The sequence below is a fragment of the Lacerta agilis genome, chromosome 7, assembly GCF_009819535.1.
Source record: "Lacerta agilis isolate rLacAgi1 chromosome 7, rLacAgi1.pri, whole genome shotgun sequence".
NCBI lineage: Eukaryota > Metazoa > Chordata > Lepidosauria > Squamata > Lacertidae > Lacerta > Lacerta agilis.
In genome coordinates this window covers 22,909,854-22,930,448 of record NC_046318.1, presented here as the reverse complement: position 1 = coordinate 22,930,448, position 20,595 = coordinate 22,909,854, and the positions used below count along the sequence as shown (strand labels likewise).

Sequence of the window (20,595 nt, the reverse complement as noted above, 5' to 3'; positions counted from 1 at the left end):
AGCAATATCTACATAGAGAAATTTAAGAATCAAAGTTGTAGGGGGGTGGGGAATGTTGCATCCAGTGCAGAACTCTCATTTGAAAAATGGAGTATGGGATTTGAAATACATTTGGCTTTGTTCCTCTTTTTATTTCTGTAGGGTTGGTCGTCGGCCAGTGCTGCTCTTCTCTGTTCTGTTCATTTTGATATTTGGACTGACGGTGGCCCTGTCCGTGAATGTGACGATGTTCAGCACACTCAGGTTTTTCGAAGGGTTTTGCCTGGCTGGAATAATCCTTTCGTTGTACGCACTGAGTAAGTATTGCTTTTGTAATGCATCCTGCCTACCTTAAGAAACGTATCTTCTTCCGTATGCCAAAATTTGTTGCAGACTGTGTTTCAACATTATGCAGGAAAAAAAGAGAGATGAAATGCTAATTCGGCATGCATTTTCTTGTGTCGTGTTGTTGGGGAAACTGGACAGAATGCCTTGCATCTAATGCATAACCACAGTATCAAGACAGAAGCAGTAGTAATACAGTGCTTTCTTGCTGAAATATGTACCCCTCTATAAGAACATCAGCAGAACTCTGCTGGATCACGCCAAAGGTCCACCTAGGCCATCAGTGTGTCTCCACTTATGGCTGGTCAGGTGCCTCTGGAAGCTCACAGGTATGGCATAATTATTTATTTCCAGTATTCAGTAATCTATGGTACCCTGTATCTAATCATGGAAGCTTTCTTTGACTTCTCAGAAAGTAATATACTGTACATTGAGAGAGACATTTTCCATGAATTTGCTAATGTTGTTTTGTTTTTAAATGGCTGAGAACAGTGAGATCTCAATAAAAGTGAAAGCTGCGTGTTGATGCATTGGTTCATTATAAGGAGTTGCTGGTAATAGTTTAGTACTGTTTATTTATCCTTATCTCCAGGAGGCCCTGAGTTGAAAAAGAAAGCCTCAGTATCAGTAGAGCGCAGGATTCTGCAATTATGAGCACACAGTTGTTAATATTATTTTACCCTGCATGGTAAACCATCATCCTTAATACAGTTTTACATGTTGTTGCAGGAAATGGGTGGTTTGCTTCATTTGGATGTAACACTAAACTGTGGTTTAGCATTACCTGAAGAAGCCCCAGGCTCGTGAGCTCCCTTACCCCTCCTCTAGTACAGACGCATTAAAAAAACAACCAAAATGCAACACTCTTTCGCTTGGTTAGAAATCACTCTTGTAAGTGGAGGAGGCTTTCTGCTAGTGGAAGGGCATCTTTGGAACCAAGCCAATGTCAATAAAGTATGGGATATTTGCTTGTCTGTTTAAATATGCATACACTGCTTTTCCACCATAAAAGCCCTCAAGGCAGCTTGCAGAAACAATATTACACCATGCCCAAAGCATTATAGCTTTTATCCAGAGATATAATGTATTGAGCTTACCAAGTTGAATAGAAAGATGGAGGTGGGGTGGGGGTGGGAGAAAGAAATATTCCACCAAACAAGAATTATGCAGTTAATTTACAAAATGCAATTATGGAATTATATTATCTTTTATATTTAATCACCTGACACTGTAGCATTTCAATTTCTTTCACCGTGTTGGTGAATCTGACTGTTTTATGAGCTTAAGACCTATAATCTCCACTCAACAGAAATTGAAACTGAAATCTCATGGACTAATTGGTGGGATCTTTATTTTGAGTCTTGTGTTCCTTCGGTGGCAGTACCTTAATCACATGGAAAACTCATTCAGAAAATCAGCAGGGAGGTTTTTTGTTTGACAGGAATGCCTGTCTTTGCATTTATATCCTCTCCACTTCCTTTGAACATTTATGATGAACGTCAAGTCTCAATTTGTATCTCTTAACCTCAACATGCATTGTTGCTGTGAATGCATTTTTGCTTTATATTTCACTTACCTGTCAGCGCCACTGAATTCAATGGAGCATTCTTCTGAGTAGACTCATATAGGCTTTTGCTTACTGTCACTCAAATGGCATGCAGTATACCGTACAAACATTGATGCCCAATATTCATGTGATTGGAGACAATAACATTTGGCTATAGTTAAAGCTTTCAGAAGGAAAGTCTTCATCTTTACTGCCATCATAAACTCGTAAGAAAGAACAGGATTGAGAATCCTTTGTAAAGGTATGCTGTTCGAGAAGAGTCAAGGCCAAATTAGTGAGCATCAGGGAGTTAGAACTGTCAAATCAGCCTTAAATCTGACAAGCAAGCACCCCCTGACTATGGCAGCCCATGAGTCAAGGCTCAGCCAATGGAAGAACTAATTGTGAAGAGTGCATCTAAGCATGGGCAGACGCCTTTTTGCTCATTACCGAGTGGCTAATGTGTCATTTATTCTTCTTAGAAGACAAGGAAGGTTCTCTCTCCCTTCTCCTTTCTTGTTTTTAAAACTTCTAATAGGAACACCTCAGGACAGCAGTAGTTCTTAGCGAAAAGGTGAAGTGTATAAATCTATGCAAGTGGAAATAATTTTCCATTTTTTCAGGTAGATGCTCCTGTCATTTTTAAACACCCACCTCGTTAAAATGCTGTGGTCCACCTCTGACGACCTTAACCTTAGAGCACAAAAGCATATACGCAGTGGCACAGATCTGCACACAGTTACGGCATGTTCAGTAATTTCATGGATGGTCGAGCTAAAAATCATCTCGCAAAATTAGGGAGCATAGGCCAGAATAAGCAGGTGGCTGGGCTCTGAAAAATAACCTTGTTGTAGTAGAGAATTAAGTCGCTGTGCCTATTGAAAATGCTCTAAAATGCGGCGAAGGAAAAACACAGTGACAAAGTAGCCTCTGCTGCATTTGAAATAGAGGTTTTCACATTATGATAAGCAGTCTGCTGAATAGAGCTCTGGCTGAGTTTGAAGATGGGGAAGAGGGGGGGGGGCTGCCATAGGTCTCCCTGCTACCACCGTGGTCTGTGTGGGCAGGGGGCAGGGGAAGATGCAGGAAGCCCTCCCTGAAAAGCAAGTAGGTTTAGTAGATAGAACAACTGTCACAGGCTGGCAGAGTCAGGAGGAGGATGAGCCTGGGGGGGGGGGAGTACACAATGGGGGGAGGATGAGCCTGGGGAGGGACCTAGTGGGTTGTGGGTGCATCCACTGGGGGTGGGCGGGAGAGAATCAGAGACTGTTTTCTTTCTTTCTTTTTTTTACATTTCGTGGGTAGTGTTGGGTATGTTGGATGTTAATTCAAGGTTCATTACTGTTCCACAGGAATATCTCTTTAAAAGTATGAAGGAGATTAATTGACCTAGTTTTCCAGCTGTGGGACAGTGCAGCAGGTGTTGCTGAGTTTGTCTTGATTTGGGCGTGCCAGTAATCGGGTACGGTATATAAGGAGGTCTGCGTACCTTCCTCAGTACCCTGGGTGGTGGGTCACCGTATGGGTCATGTTTCTGTAATGTAATGTTAGCTGATGTAATTTCTGTTATTTTTGCTTTTCATTAAACCACTCCTAGTTTTGCTCTACAGTCTCCTCAACCTTCTTGTTGTGCAGTTGCTCAGCTTAATATCCCATCAGGGTAATCGTGTCTAAATGAATGTGTGCTTTATATAATTGACTTTAAAGGATTGCTCAGTTCCTTCCCCCCACCTATGTCTGCTCAGTTGAATTGGACCTTCACCTTTCCCACTCATAGCAGCTATGAACATACCAGGGTGGTAGGGGCAACAGAACACAGTATCAATGATGGTGTGGGAAGCAGTGGTTTTAATAGTGCTAGCAGGAGTTATCTGTCCAGAAACATCCTCTCTTTAAAGAATGGGTGTGTTAGGTTAGGGAAAGAACTGTACATTTCTCTCCTCTCCCCCACAACCACCAAACCTCACAGACCTTTAGCTGGAATAGAATAAACACAGGGGTACAGTGCTATCTGGGGCCAAGGCCAAGGTTTTCAGGCTTGCTTTCAGTTTGTACAATTGATCTCTGCCACCTGCTGAGTCTCTAGAGCTTTGGCATTGCCAAGAGTGGGTCCAAAGATACTCTGAGAACTGAAGGCGGCAGGTGCAGCTGTTTGGGCCCTGCTTCTAGTAGCCTCACACTTGATCTATACAGAGTTGAAAAGAGAAGTTGTGATGCTGCTTACCTGGTAAAGAGGGGAAGAGAGGGAGCAGGAAGAGAGAGAGAGAAATGCTGATGGAGGAGAGAATAGGCAGGTGGAAGCAGCTGTCTGAGAAGGGAATGGAAGAAGTCGCTTTCCGACCTGAAGTGGTCATGCATGCTGGCTCCAGTGCACCCAAACACCTCTAAAAGAAATATGGAAAAAGAATTAGAAAGGGACCTTTCGTTCCTGTCTCTGCTGCTTGGTAAGAAGGGGGTAAGGGAATGGGTTCCTTTTTCTTTCACTGGTGGGGGTTGGGGAAGAGAAATAAAAAAAGAGACCCATTCTTATCAAACAGCCAGTAAGCAAGGAAGGGAACGGATAGGTCCCTTGTCTCTCTCTCCTCCCCACCACACAGTGAAAGAAGAAGGGACCTTTTTATTCCCTTCCTGCCACTAAGATGATAAATGGGAGGATGGAGGAGCAAACAACCAGGCTACTGTAAAGGGGGGGATGGTACAGTGTCCTGGAGAGCATCTTGCCTGAAGCCCCCACAAACCCGGCAGCACCATTGGCCTCATTAGCCAACCCTTCTGATGGATCTCAATGTTGGTCCAGTCTCAGGTCTTGGGAAGGTTTGGGTAGGTAGAGGTGGTCCTGAAGGTAACCCGGCCTCAAACTATTTAGAGCAGCCTTCCCCAACCTGTTGTCCTTCAGGTCCTCCCCCCATTCCCGGCCAGCAAGGACAAAGAGCATAAGAGCGTGCTGGATCACACCAGTGATCCATCTAATCCATCATTGTGTTCTCATAGTAGCCAACCAGATGCCTGTGGGAAACCTGCAAGCATGATTTAAGTGCAAAAACACCCTCCCCACCTGTGGCTTCCAGCAAACTGGCATTCAGAAGCATCACTGCTTCCAGCTGTGGTGGCGGAGCATAACCATCATGGCTAGCAGCCTTTGATAGCCCTCCTCCATGAATTGGTCTAATTCTTTTTTCAAGCTATCTAGGTTGGTGACCATCACTGCTTCCTGTGGGAGTGAGCCCCATAGTTTAATGAAGCTTTTATATCTCCTGCATCTTCCAACATTCAGCTTCATTGGACACCCATGAGTTCTAGTGTTATGATGGGAGTTGTAGTCTCAAAATATGCATCGCACCAGGTTGGGGGAGGCTGATTTAAGGACTTTAAAGGTGCTTTAAACTGGGTCTAGAATTGTGGTAGTAGCCATTGCTGCCAGTACAAAATAGTTGTTGTATGTTCTAATCAGTTGCTCTCCATGAGCAACAGGGCTGCCACAACCTGCAGCAGTTGAAGCTTCCAAACCACCTTGAAAAGGAGTCCCTTGTAGAGCATGTTGCAGTAGTCTAATCTAGATGAAACCAGAACATGAATTACCGGTACTGTGAGCAAGTCCCAGATAGGGTCACAGCCGATGAATCAGCCATCTCAAGAAGACTATTCTTATGCTCTTACAAAGGCTTAGGTGAAAAAGAAGAAGAAGAAGAAGAAGAAGAAGAAGAAGAAGAAGAAGAAGAAGAAACCCACCAAAGGACAGTTGACAAATGTCTAATTCACTTGGCTTTTTGCCCTAATCTTGCTTGATGAGGTACTTTACCAAACATAATTCCTAGATTTAGCATAGCTGCTAGCAGGCAGACCCTCCTGCCAGGATGTCTGCTCAGCAGATGGTAGCTTGGCTAGCAGTGAATTAATCTGTCAGATTTGGTTTTGCTCAGTTTTCTAATCTTAATGTTCGATTCAACCCACTAAAAAAAGTCTGCCCAAACATTTGTACACATTTTGATGTGGATTTAATTTTCCTTAATATAATACAGTTTTGTGTGCTATTTTCACTAATGTGCACATTTCTGTATGTGTTGTTGTTGTTGTTGTTAGAGAACTGTGTTGCAAAATTCAGGGCAATGCAAATTTCAAAGCAAGGCAGTGTTTGGTTTGGGAAGCATGAACTAATTTCACCCCTATACCTCATCCTAGTTGCATCTACCTCAGCACGCCAGGCTGTGCTAAGGTAGGGACAGATCCATCACTTTCAGTTCTCTCAGTTTCTCATCTTTCCAACCTTAATTTCAGTTTTCCACATTTCTGGAACCATTTGCAATTTTCTTTTTAAAAATAAAATCACCAGCAAAATTCATCAACATTTCAGTGTGATTTTTCTCCTAATAAACACATTTTTTTGCAAACTGTTTTCCCTAATATAATGCATTTTAATAAATAAACTTCAGCTGGAGAACTGCGTTACAAAATCCAGAGAGCTGTGGATTTCAAAGGATGGGTGTGTTTGCAGTTCTTTCGTTGTTTTGAGAAGACAAAATTAGGTAGGTTTTCTGTTAAATGTGAACTGAATTGATTCCCCCCCCCATCGCTAGGGGAGAGTACAGAAGAGGCGGAGTCTGTCCCCATTTAATAAGTTTGCCTCTTGGTCAGAAATACCAAAAAACAGGAAGAAGCTCAGCATGCAGCTCCATTGACACAGCTAAATAATCCTTATCCTCATTCTAAATCAGGAGTGGCTAAACTTCAGCCCATGGACCATAGCCTCCCACCCAAAGGTTTTCTGTGCCCACCACTCCAAAATTTGTTGTTATATTTATTATTAGTTTTTAATTATTGACTGCTTCTTTGTGGTGCCAAAAGGTTTTTGGGGACCTCCCTCCCCAGGCCTCCTGTCAAAATCATCATGATAGCTACCAGGAAAATATATATCTGAACAAATCTAGAAATCCAATAGATGTATTACGTTCCCCCCCCCCCCATAGCCCCAGCAGTATTCTTTACAAGAAACTAGTTGCGGAAGGAGTAACTTTTGAAACCACGAAGATGACTTCCCCTGTATGTTACAGAATATAAATTAGCAGCATAGTCATAACTCCTACATATCTGTGGCTACAGCTTCTTTCCAAAGGAAGCAGTAGATTCAAAGGGATGTCTTGTTTGCATCCTGAATATCCTGTCAGTTACCAAGATTAGGAGCTTGGAACTGAGCATGGTACATAAATTCCTAATGCCACAGGACACACTAGATCATCTCACTTGGATCTTTTGTCAAAGTTTTCCTGCAGCCTGTTTTGTAAAGAAGTTTCCTGAAGAGCCGTAAAGTGTCTGCAAGCAGCTTTTGTCAGTGTCTAATGCAACACACAAATCTGTCCTATGTGTGTTTACTCAGAAGTACATCTGATTGGGTTCCACGGGGCTTATTCCCAAGAAGTGTGTGTGCATAGGATAGCAGGTATTACGCTGCTACTGTTTATTCCCCTGTTGTCATTTGATGTCTGCTTTAAATGCTGCCTTGCTAAACTGTCTTACTGAAATGTTTATATCATTAGCTGCCTGTTAATCAGTGTGATTTAAGAGGTGGAATATGAATACCTTAAATAAAATTGTTTTGTTTTTCAAATTTGTTTGCTGCTTGTGAGTTTCTGCACAGATCTAGAGTCAAATTGCTGTTACTCAGTTTTGCCTGATCTATGTGAATCTTCCAGTCCTGATTATTTGAATGGCCAGTTACTTAACTACTTTAACCCGTCACCAAAGCCATTTAGAAACGAACATGCATATGGGCTGTATACCAGAAGATTATAGATATTGTTGTAAGAATTTTAAGGTATTTTATTTATATATAATAATTGTTATTAATGTACCAAAACAAATAAGGCCACATGTCTGAAAAACAGCACAGACAGACCTCACTCCATTTTGACTCCTAACTGACCAAGTATTTTTTTGTCTCAGGAACAAAGGGGGGGTTGCCCCTCCAGCTACTCAGCAGCCCTCTGCCTGAGTGATAATCTCTGGCATCCTGAGAACTGAGTGTCAGACAAAAGGGTGTGATTAACTTGGCTGGGATATAGGGAAATGTAAATATCTTTTGTTTCACTTGATGGGTTTTTGGTGGAGGGCAAGAGGAGACATGGGGGCAGGGTCCAAGATGTTCAGATCACTGCTACCAGACCCTCCCAATTTGTGATGTAATTATAATGTATGGAGGGGTGGTCTTGAGCTGGAGGGGGCAATTTCAAAAGTCTATATAGGAGCTTGCGTGCCTTTGTTCATGGTCTTTTGCTTGCAAAACACGCTGCTGCAGCAGTAACAAATAAAGGGCTATCGCCTTGCTTTGGGAGATTTTGTATCGTCTCTATTTATTCATAAGTGCTCCTGAGAGGAGGGGAGCCCTACTAAGGCTCTCCCCCGGGTTCGTGGACTCCCTTCTGGGGTTGAACCTAATTTTTATGACAATATATAAAGCTGCTCAAAATAATCACAGAAAAACTGCAACTCACTTTTTGGAGAGGAGGAGAATTGCGTATGCCACCTTAAGCTCCTTAGAGAAAAGGTGGGGGGGAAATAATAGCACTAGTAATAGGGCTAGTTCACTAGTAAAATGTTCTCCTTATTACCTCATCCCTGTGCCAGTGCTCCATGGAAACACTCTTACTGTTTGCATAATTCAAAAAACTGCTGGAAGTGCTGTTTTGATAATGAAAATATAAAAAGAAAGATAATGGAAATGGTAACATTGGGTATATGTTACATGGGACACAGGGATAGCTGGGAGGTTTCATGTAGAGGCCGTTTGTCTCTCTGAACTTGCTGCGCTGCAAATTAAAAACATTGCTGCCTTTTTTATCATTTCAGTTGATCAAATTTTCATTGGATTCTCGTGCACTCGTTGCAATTTTCTAGTCCGTAAGCATTATGTTTTTGGCAAAGGCATGTCAGACTTTGGCATGGGTAATCTTCTTACTCAGAGGCTGGGGGTTGTGATACAATACTTAAACTTCAAGTGCTAGCAGTTGGGACTGCGCACAGAGAAGATATTTACCGGTGAATCAGTAGAAGTTTCTGTTTAGAAACACAAATGCAGTTTGGGCTCCAAGGCAGAGGTTCAGCTGCAAGGTGGACCGGCCTCCTGGGTGAACACTGGGCTCAGGAGGAAGCTGAATAGCTAGCTGTGGCTCTGAGATCCCAAGGCTCTTTTTCAAGCAGTTTTCAGATCTAAAAATCCTTTTTGTGTGTGTGTGTGTGTGTGGCAATTGGGGATTTCCCAAGTGGAACATTCAGAGCCCTGCGTTTGAAGACTAAAATATCATTGTGCTATCCCAGTGCATTCATATAAGATGTGTGTTTTTCTGTAGTTGTTTTGATCTTCTCTCTCCTTGTTGCCTTTCCCTTTTCTTTGGGCATATCTATGCTACACACACACACACACACACACACACACACAGAACTACTGGAAATTATAGTTTGTGCTCAGTATTGTTTGTTAACAATTCCTTACATCCAAAAAGTAGCTCCCTATGTTCCTAAATTACTTAAAGCTGTAAAGAGAAATAACCTTGTGTATGTGACCCAAGAAATCCTATTATGGTGTGTCATACAAAAGTTCCAGTTCTCCGCTAGCAGTGTAGGTCATGTCTTCATAGGTCTTCTGGCTGAGGGCAGTGTGAGTACCTTGATAATGTTGACCGAAAGTAACCGGACATATTTTCTAAGATATCTGAAATATGAGACTAGTTTGTATATCATACACTGTTGATGATCTCATATTACCTTGGATGAGCTCACAGCTCCTTTATCCACAGAAGTGCTGAGCTGATTCATGGCTGAAGAAATTCAAGACGGGTGTGACTAACCTTTCTTAACCCAGGTTTCCCTAGCTGTGAAATGTGATCATGCTGTGAAAAGTTAGGGCAATTGAAGTAGTGGCCCAAGCCTAATGAGAAATGGTTAAGGGAATTGTGTGTATTTAGCCTGGTAAAGGGGAGACTGAGAGGAGAGCCATCTTCAGATATCTAAAGGGCTGTCACCTGGAGGATGGGGCAAGCTTGTTTTCTCCTGTTCCAGAGGCTAGGACCAGAACCAGTGGGTTCAAGTTATAAGAAGAGAGATTCCAACTCAACACCAGAAAGAACGTTTTGACAGTAAGAGCTGTTCAACAGCAGAACAGACTCCCACAAGAGGTTGTGGACTCTCCTTCCTTGGAGGTTTTTAAGCAGATGTTGAGTGGCCACCTGTCATGTGTGATCAAGTTGAGATTACTACATTGCAGGGGATTTGACTAGATGATCTTCAGAGCCCCTTCTAACTCTACAATACTATAATTCTATGATTGTGGTGATGGCATACAAAAGGCAAAGTCATTCACTTTTATACCTGCCTACACAGTTTATTGGGAAAGGGAAACAAGCAGTGATGTGAACATACTGGAAGTAGATGATTTTGGCAAATCTCAGTGATCCAGTCTCTCTTCCAACTCAAGCTTAGCTGCCCCAGAACAAAGGTCATTTCAATAACATTTAACAGATGTGCATTCTACTTGGTCAGCTTAGTGATTTATCTGAAAATTTGTAGGTTGTATAGTTACAGAATATAATGTCATTGAAAATGTATAATCCATATTTAAATTTGTGAAATTAGACATTTAAACACAGAGGCCTCATTCCAGCAAAAGTGAGCTGTTGCTAAGCCCAATTGAAAGAAATAAAACTTGCATTAGACATTACTTACTGATTCCATTGCTTTCCTATTTCCTATCCTGCTGAGTTCAGAAGGGTTTACTCAAAGCTTAGTGCGCTTAGAAGCCTTAGTTGCTTCTAATGCTCACTCAGTTGAAGACAGAAAATAGTAAAGTTAACAGGTAGCAGATTTATTTATTTATTATTGTAAGGTTTTAATACCTTGCCTTTCTTAATAAAAAGTTCAGACTGGTTATATAGCAATATATATATTTTTTAGAAAACCTACTTAAAGTGCTAATTTTGTTAAGAAAAGAGATCTATTGGTAATAACATGCCAATTGAAAACAACTTAGGAGAGATAAAGTAAAAGTGCATAGTCGAAAATGTAATTTAGGAACCACAATGGGGTGATTAGAAGTCATGTTGGAATTAGTAATGTACGAATCTAAATCTTTTTTTTGTAATATGTATCAATTTTGGATTGTTTTTGTTGACTGTTTTATTTTGTTTTTAAAATCAATAAAACATTTTTTTTAAAAGAAAGAAAATTTTCTATCTTTCAAAATGAACGGTCTCACAAATGAATGGTTTTACTGGGAAACTAACAAGACCATTTTTCAAAACTGCATGAAGAAAGGCTTTGTGCTATGTTTGCCCTACAAAGCTTATTCGAGATCTCGTAGCTGAGTAGTTGGTCCAGTTGACTGTAACTGTTTAACAACAACACACAGCTCAATTTCCATTTGATCAAGTGAGCATTTCTAAAGCATATAAAAACATAGACCTATCCACTCCAAGACCCTCTCTGTATTTTGAGCAAATAAGTCAGGATTTCTGCTGGTCTTCAATTTGTGCTGAAATTTGATTGTATATTGGCTCATTAGATGCTGCACTTTTTTTCAGCTGGAACCTTTTCCTCTTATCAATTCTCCTACATTTATAATCCCGCTTAAGCAATTCATTTGGTGAACTGCATTGATCAATATCTGGAACTTTCTGAAAAGGAGCAAAGGGGTACAGAATGTATTGATGCACATGCACCAAGCAATAGCATTAAAAGCAGGACAACAAACAGCCAAATTTTGATGTAATGATGTGGATTGTTGTTACGACTTTCTGCTAAAGTAGAATGTGCTGACAATGTGCATTTTGATTCCATTAATTTAACAAGCAAGGGCAGAAGGCAAGTTGGTCATGATCAAAGTTTCTGCAAACAGAATAGTGAATCTATTGGTTTAGTTTACAAGGTCATAAGCATGTACACTTGTGGGTTGATCCAAAAGTAAATTTCATCATGTGGATCAAAATGTCCTAAGACGTCTTGTATCTGAAATTGGTAACACTAGGTATTCTGCACTGCAAATGCAGCACCATCTTCAGTTGACCAGTTCAAATATTCACTCCCTGATTTTTTTAGAAGCATTTGAAACTTTCCCCTATATAAAATCATACACATCGTGTCAAAATGCACTGCTTTGGAGAGAAGTTTTGGAAAGCAGTCTTGTATTTGAAGTGCTTAGTTTAATTTGAGTCACTTTCAAACAGTTGGGATTTCCCACATAGAAACTGTGATGTGTTACAGTTCTGTACGAGGGACTGTACTACCTTGGACAGCAAATGTTTAAACAGACGGTCATTAAAAAGAATGATAGTCCTTTTAATAGACTATCATTTAGTTTAACACACTTGAGTTCTCCAAATGAGAAGACTATATCCAAGGCCTTTACAGCTTCCCAACTTGCCCCTCACCCCATTTTGCTCTTTGAACTATTATTAGAGAACCAATGTGACCAGTTCTCAATTACTGGACTGTTGTCTGACTTTGACACAAACAGTAAGCTTTTGTTAACAGCATTTCAGGAGAAGCAGCTGAAAATAAATAGAAGCCTGCAGAGAGCAGATGCCAGTAAATAATCTGAGCCTTGGAGTAAAGCATTTTGTCCAGGGATCTGGCAGTCACTCTATCCTCAGGAAGGGAAATATAAACCATGAGTTTAGCATTACAGCACTGAAGGAACACTGTGTTGACCAGGAGATTACAGTGTGGCTTCATTGCAGTTCTGTACCTTCACTTCTCTTGGATTTATGCATTAGGAGAGAGCTAATGTTGCAGATGTGCAAATGTACATTTAACAAAAAGTACAAGGTTGCTGGTTTCTGCATTCTCACAGCAAAAGACAGGCCCAGAGGCAGATTAAATGCAGGGCCTCTAGTCACAATCTCCACCTCCTCAGAGTCTTATAGTTTGCATGATGGTTTGCAGAAAAATGAAAGCTACTAGGTTTCTTTAATGGGACAATAAAAATGTTAATCTGATTTTCAGTTAAATGTAGCTGTGTGGTGTTTATACTGCTGTGCGCTGGGGAGAAAGTCTATAATGTTGAGATACTGGAAATGGAAAGAATTTCCATTGGTCCAAGTTTAGATGGGCCACAGGCTTATTAGCTGATACTCTGTGATGTAATGGTGTTGTCTTTTAATAATTCCTGGAACCACAGAAACCTATCTATGAAATGTGGTAATTGATTAAGGCTTCTCCACCCCTCCCTGTGTCCCTTACACAATGTGCTAGCTTAAGATAGTCAACAGACCTAGTAAATCAAACATTTGTATTTCAGGACTCCAGTAATGTGGGGCAGGCAGTGTTTTCATTACATGCTCAGACATTTGGTCTGCGTTTTGAAATGCCTTCAAGCTATGGTGCTTTTAATTTTCCATTAAAGCTTTCCTGACCCTCTGTCAAATCGAGTACTATATAAAAGTCTTTTGCCCCTCCAGATTACGTTCTGCTGTAAAGCAGCAAAGTGCCCTGGCATTGCAAATGCTGCTGTGTTAACATTAGTTCTTTGCCAAGCACAATAGTCATGGCTCATAAATTCAGGCAGCCTTGATATACCAATTGTGTTAAGTACACCAGGTCCTTGAAACAAAGGGTGAGTAGTGTGGCGATAAGCTCAAATGTCGTTGCATTTTGGGGGTTCAGTTGCTTCCTCTTGGATATAATGAAAATTAAAGAGCAAAGTATATTATGATAACAATTATACCTTCATAATGACTGTAGGTATTAGTGTTTCTGAGGAACAATCATGTCTGATCTTAAAATAGTCCCTTCTCCCCAACTACTCAGCTCCCTCTGATAGTGCCCTGATACAAAGAGTGCTTCTTTATGCATATTTATGTGTGTTTATGTATTTGCTTAGTTGCACATTTCTTTCTTATCCACCCTTTACCATAAGGTCCCATGGTGGGTTGCAGCAATACAATCGTGCAATCAAAGCAAGTAAAACAGTGCCAAACAAAAGCAGCATAGGATAGGTTAAACAAAACAGAAGAGTTAGGGCCCATTAAAAAACATTTACTGTCAAAGGCCAGGTAAGGAAGTACACCTTCAGTATTTGGTGGAAGCTGTATAACGAAGGTGCTAGGTGCACTTCTGTGGGGAGGAAGTTCCACAATTTAGGGATTGCCTCAAAGAAAACTGTCTCCTGGATTGCATCATGATCCTATATTGTCTTGTGGACCTGAAGATACTTTTCTGAAAAGGAATAAGGTGAGTTATGTAAAAGTGATCATAAAATAATTAGAAGCATGCGACATTCAGTTCCCAATGTTGATCTTTCTCCCCCCCCCTTGTTCCCGAGCTACGTCTTTCTTGGGGAAGTGGGGAGGGGCGCCATTTGGTTGTGACTTGAACAACATATTCCCAGTACTGTATAAGCCATGGTTTCTTTAGTGTTGTTTGAACCAGACCAAGGGTTCCCAAACATTTTTTTCTCAGTTAAAATGGAAGGTGAAATTCACTCTGATCCCCATCCTCTTCCTCCCTCCCTCTCTCTCAATTGGCTCCCAGGACAGTGACTCAAAGGTGGGACTTTACTTTTTGAACAAGGGTGGTGTTCCTGAGATTTCCCCATGCCAATAACAGCCATAGTGGGGTCTTCTTTGGGGCATCTCAAAGGCTTATTCGTCTGTCCTTCAGGATGATGTTCTTACCAATATATTAATGGGGGGGGGCAGATCTGCTTGGGCCTCTGTTAAGAGGAGTGTGGAGAGTCGGATGCCTTCAACAGAATTGCTTAATTTATGAAGGGACACTTTGTCCCCTCTGACAGCACATTGGTGGGCCCTTGACACACAATTTGGGCATTCCTGCCCTAGCAGCCTGTCTGTGAGTCTTTCGTTGAGCCTTGTTGTGCAGTTGGATAGAAGCTCACCCCGTGTGACTTTCATGCCTGCTTTCCTGTATTCCCTCATCCTCTTTAGGACCAAGTAAAGCTTTCTGTTCCTCCTCACACGAGTGCTGTTTATTCATTCAGGCGCACACAGCAGCTGCCGTGCCTGAGTTTGAGGCACTGTAATTTTTGTGTCACGTTAAGCCTGAATGACAAAGCCCTGCTCCTCAGTTTCTCAGGGCAGGGTGGCCCTGAATTATGAAACAAGCAGCTAGTTAAAGGCTGTAATGTTACTCAAAACACTGTGTGGGGTCCTAATAAACAAGCAGCCCTGGGTCTATGGAATTAATTGCAGCAGGTCAGAGAAGGGGTGGGAGGATCTTGCTGCAAGCTGTGGAGGTTGGTTGTCAGCTTCTTTCTGAGAAGCAGTTTCCGTTCCTGCTTTTTCTGATGCTTTCTAAGCTTTCCTGCTGGGATCTATCCCTGAGTAGTTCATCCCCACTACCATGAAAATATTAATCATGTGTACTTCTGAAGATGGCTTGTTTCAGTAAAGTGTTGCTTTGTTTGCTTTCTTATGCATCTTAACATTTGGGGAGGGGGAAGATGCTGGTGATTAATGGCTGGAAATGCCAGAAAATGCCACTTTTGAAATGTCAGGAATGTTTTGACTTTTTATAACTTGTGGCATGCAAAACGTCCATTCCTGGTAAATGTTGGAAATTAGTGGAAATAAGTTTCTTTCAGTCCACTTGTAACAGGAACTTTGTGAGCAACCTTCAAGTGCTTTATTTTCTGCTAACCTTTTTACTTATATATGTTTAAAATATAACACTTAAAACCCCCCAAACCACACTGTTATGTGCCATGTTACAATCAGAACAGCTTCAGATGATGATAAAGTTCAGTTCAAATTACTAAAGCCAGTTTCATACATTAAACCCGAGATAACAGAAGTCAGTACAGATATATGTTAGCCACACCAATGTATAAATTTATTTAAAGAACTAAATACAAACTAGGCAGCTAGGACTGTACCCCATAGGAAAAGCTTGACAGAATCCAATTTTGCTTTTGGATGTTATATGATTAAGAGCATTATTAATTTTGCTTGAAAGATGCATGTGCTCAATAAATATATGTTTGTCTGCTCTTCACTCTCTTTTTCCAAAGTGACATAAGGCATACTGCTGTGATATCTGTTGGGACTAGGAAAGGCAAAATGGTGCCAGGCAACAACCATTTTCATGGTTGCTATGTGAGGCCAAGACAGCTGTGATTCCTTCTGGCTTTTCTGTACCTTTTGAATATATGTAGGCATGTGGTTCAGACCCACTTTACACTTTGTTCATTTATATAAAATGTTTTTACCATACTTTTCAAGCAAAAAACAAAGGATCGCAATCTAAAAGGCATGTCACAAAAGGAAAAGCAGTTGGGAAGAAGGGGGGGGGGGAAGCAAGCTCAAGCACTCATTTTTAGTTCCAGAGTTCTTTTAACAACCAGATGGAACTGGAAATGTTTAAGGAGAGGAGGAACCAAAGGTTTCTGCATCTCAGCTGAGCCCTACAGCCCTGTCCCTCCCACTACTATAGCCAGTTGGAATGGCTGTGAGTTTGCCACAGTGTACTCTCAACAGGGAGCTACAAGCAGTAGTACTAATTCGTTTCCTAGTGGATCAAAAATAAAGGAGGAGGCATGGAGCAGAGATAAGCTACATTTTGGTTCTTTTGGGGGAAACACACACACACACACACACACACACACACAGGGGAGGGGGAATCCAGTTTTAAAGCAATAAAAATCTTTTTAAGATGGATTATTTTTTTAAAAAAAAAAACAATAAAATCCCACTTGCAAACTCACCTGCAAGTATATGCCAAAATGCCAGTTGCATCCTATACTGTAATTCACAACTATAATTTGCAGCAGATTGATTGGTTGTACCCTGAGTTTAAACAGGTGAGGTGAAGTAGCTTAGCTTGATAACATTTATCAGATACAGTTTTCCCCCCCATAAGCAAAATGTTGCTGTCTCCTGTCTGACAGGAGCAATATCGGAAGGAGGCGAGAATGTTTATGAACAAAGCTGAATTATTTATCAGAATATTAAGACAGAAGCATGCACAAAAGGAAGTGTAGCTGGTGCTTCCTAGGGTAGTTTGCCATGGTCTAAAAATAGGTCTCCAGTTGCTGGGAAAGACCATAGAATGTTAATTAGCTCATCATTTTGAGTGGGTTCGATGCATGTCAGCCATTCCCCACAGAGGTGATGCCAACCACTCTCCAGGATTACACTAATTTCAGTGGGGGGAAACAAAATAACATTGGCTCTGCTTCAGACGAACGTCGCATGAGAGTCATTTGGGCCCCACACTTTAATAAGTGCAATTGCAGCAGGTATGAAACAGAAGATCTCAGTCATCACTTATTGCATTACCCACCCCCACCCACCCACCCCCACAAGCAGAGGAAGTTTGGTAGTTAGGAACATTATCTTTTAATTAGGGACACTGGCAAACGCTGACCATGATTCAGAAAATTAAACATTTACTGGGATGTAACTTGGACGTAATTAGTTCAGCAGTGGGTTTGTGTAATTTACCATGCCTTTTCTGTAATCTGTGCTCAAGGCATAATTTATGATCCATCATGAAATGGTTTAAAAATCAGTTGCTTCAACCAGCTTGCTACTTGGAAATTTTGTCCAGCTTCCAATCAGCGATAGATTCTTTTCCTCCTTCTTTTTCCTGATTGCAATTTAGCTTCATAGCTTGAAAATTTCAAACACTCCTCAACAGTTAGCTAGCTTCTCATTTAGACTGGTCCTACAAGCTCACCCACAATACATTAAGGAATATAACGTGAGTTTCCTTTCCCCCTTTCCCCTTAATTGGTGATTTATTGTTTTGCAATGCTCTTGCTTTTCATTGCCTAGATTTTCAGTGTCGTTTCAAAATAAACTTTGTGTGCTTAAAACATTTTTAGAAATCCAACAAAAAGTGTCATTGATGAAGCCAGCTAAATAGGCCTGGAAAATAAAATAGTATTTATCTGAGACCCAGATAGGACAGACCTGAAAGGCATTCTACAAAAGCAGAAAATAATTAGGTATCCCATAGGGATGGGTGAATCTGTCAATTTTGGTTTTCCACTTTTCCAATCTTAAATTCAGCTTACCACATTTCTGCATTAGTCCATGATTCCATTTTTTCTTAACAGCCTCGTGAAAATTCCTCAGCCTTTTAGTATTCATTTTTATTTTTTGTAAAAAATACATTTTTGCAAGGAATTTTCCCTAATGCAATGCCCTTTTGTATTTTATTTCACGAATAAACACATTTTTAGGCACACTTTCCCCTATAATGTACACATTTTTTTGTTGATGGAGAAATGCATCACAAAATTTGGAGAGGTGCAGATTTCAAAGGATGCTTGCATTATCATTTTGTGTGTTTGGGGAGGGGCAAATTAGGTAGGATCATATTAAAATGCAAACTGAACCAAGTTTCTTCACCTAGTGCCAAAAGTCAACCTTTCTGGGGTGGGTGTGCTTTGTATTCAGAAACATACGGGTTGGGATTTATTCTCAGCAAGTGACTAGATCTGTACATTCGTTATCATGGCTAACAAAGTTAGACCTACACATTGCAATAATAAACATGGTTGTTCAGCTGCTACCACTGCTTGTAGCTGGAACATTATTCTCTCCTTGTCCATATTTAAAAATAAATAAAATAAAGAGAGGTAAAAAGATCCCCACCCTTGCTAAATGTTATCCAGCTTCTATGAATATAGAACAAACATATCTTTACATGGCGAGAATTTAAGGAATAAGCATCTAAAGGTATCTCAGTTTAAAAAAACTAATTGTTGCAATGTAAAGGGGGGAGACATAGCAAACAGAATTTCCGATTTAATTTTGCTGTTTTCCCATGTCAGTGTGAGGCAGGGATGGCAGAGTCTATGAATCTAAAATGAATGAATAAATACAAGACTTTAATTGTGTAAACAAAGTTCCCACACTCCTATTTCCCCAAGTTTTTAAATAATTGAGGGCCAGCGCCATCACTCAGGGAAGCTGGGAAGCAGCCAAGGGCTGGAGAAACAAATCTTGAATTGATTTATGCTGGGACTTGCACTCCCCTCTTTCTTTATAGGCTGCTCAGAGGCAATTTGGACAAAAGGCAATTATTGCTGGTATGTAAGGCTGAGCCAAAAAAGGAAAAAGCATATCTCACAAACATTTTCACCTCCATGAAGAGTGTTCCTATTTCAGCAAGGGTGTGTGTGTGTGTGTGTGTGTGCAAACAAGGGCAAAAGTGCTTGCGGCTCCTTTCCTAGTCTCAGTGCTTTTTGTCCTCACTCCGAATGGTCTTAAGCTTTCATCATATAGCCAGTTCTGATTGGCTAAGCTGCTTTGTCACACATCCAGTTCAGGTCAGGTAACATTGCTCTCAGTTTGAATTGCTTAAGTGATGTTAATCCAGAACCAAATTTTGCCAAGCAGCTTTGTGACATCATTTTAACCACATGATCATCAGTCATCTGGTACAGTGACTGAGAAACAGGAAGAGGGACTTGAGCAGCAGCGGTAGAGAGGCATTGCAAATACTAGTGAGCAGGTGTTAAAAGGATTAAATATGGAAAGATTTATGGTAACGTTTCAACTCCACAAAAGCTTCCTTTTTGTGCAGACAGTACTGTGTTCACATGAGAATATCCAGTGCAGCCTTTAATTGAATCTTGCCTGAGGCCCAATGCATTATTATAGGGGCTTTCCAATAATCAGTGCCTAAGTGGTTCTTAATACAATATTAATAAATAGACAACGTGCCGTAAGATTTGTGGTTCCGAATACAATTCAGAGTTGTTTTCCCAGCAATAATTGAAACTTGTTAATTTGTTGGAGCCATTTAAGTTGTGCTTGTAAAAAATCAAAGACTGAATCAATTTAATACTTCTTTCTTCATCCAGCTAACCTCAGCTTTTTGTACCTCAGGCTGGAATCCTATATACACTTACTTGAGAGTAGACCATGTTGAACTCAGTGTGGCTTACTTCTGAGCACACCAATTGCACTGTCAGGTCTCCAATATCTTGTTTTGTTCTGATTAGCTCTTTCCCCCTCTACCCAATTCACATTGACGCTTGTATAACATATTTTAAATGTTCACACACAGGGTGGGGCGGAATACACAAGCAAAGGTTAAGTTAGGACTGAAAAGATAAACAGGGGCAATAAGTAAATTCTTCATGGAAGTAGCAGTAGTGTGGTGTAGCTGTGCTAGTGATCTGCATTGTGTTGCACATAAAGAAACCGAGAAGATGTGGACTGTTGTTGCAGTCTGCGTTAATCATTAAACTAAGTATGCTATAAGTCCCAGCCAAATGGTGAGTCCTGTTGTAATATAACTTTGCAGAGTAATTTAGAGCAGAGATGGGAGATCTGTTCTCTTCTATATGATGATGTACTCCAGCTTCCATCAGCCCCAATCAGGATGGCCAGTAATGAGGGATAATGAGGACTGCAGGATCAGTTAGGTATCTGGTCACATTTAAATACAAAGACTACCCATGTACTAAACCACTAGGAAGTTCCAGAAAAGAAGTCCATGATTCAGGCAGCAGTTTCTGGATCTCACTCAGTGGCCAACATTTTTTTTTTATAAAAAAAAAAAAACAATAACCCAGCATGCTTGAATAGAGAATGCAAACTATTAAACTGACCGGATAGAAACTGAAGCCATTGTAAATGGAAAATGATAGATAATGGTTGTGCTTCTTTCAGGCTCTGATTTGCCACCAAGGAAGTACATCCTGTTTGGATCTTGGTTGTTAAGAGAGGCAGAGATCAGCTGATGTGGTTGCTTGTGGGGCTAACCTTTGT

At 40.7% G+C, this 20,595-nt stretch overlaps 1 protein-coding gene across 2 annotated transcripts in view; it reads left to right on the top strand.

Annotated features, from left to right (window-relative positions):
• The window catches only part of SLC22A23 (solute carrier family 22 member 23), an 84,327-nt gene that overhangs the window by 22,963 nt on the left and 40,769 nt on the right, over window positions 1-20,595 (top strand). For both annotated transcript variants that reach the window (XM_033154484.1, XM_033154485.1), the window contains exon 3: window positions 142-296. In XM_033154484.1, coding sequence (XP_033010375.1) covers window positions 142-296 — 155 coding nt within the window. The remainder of the gene's footprint in view (window positions 1-141; window positions 297-20,595) is intronic.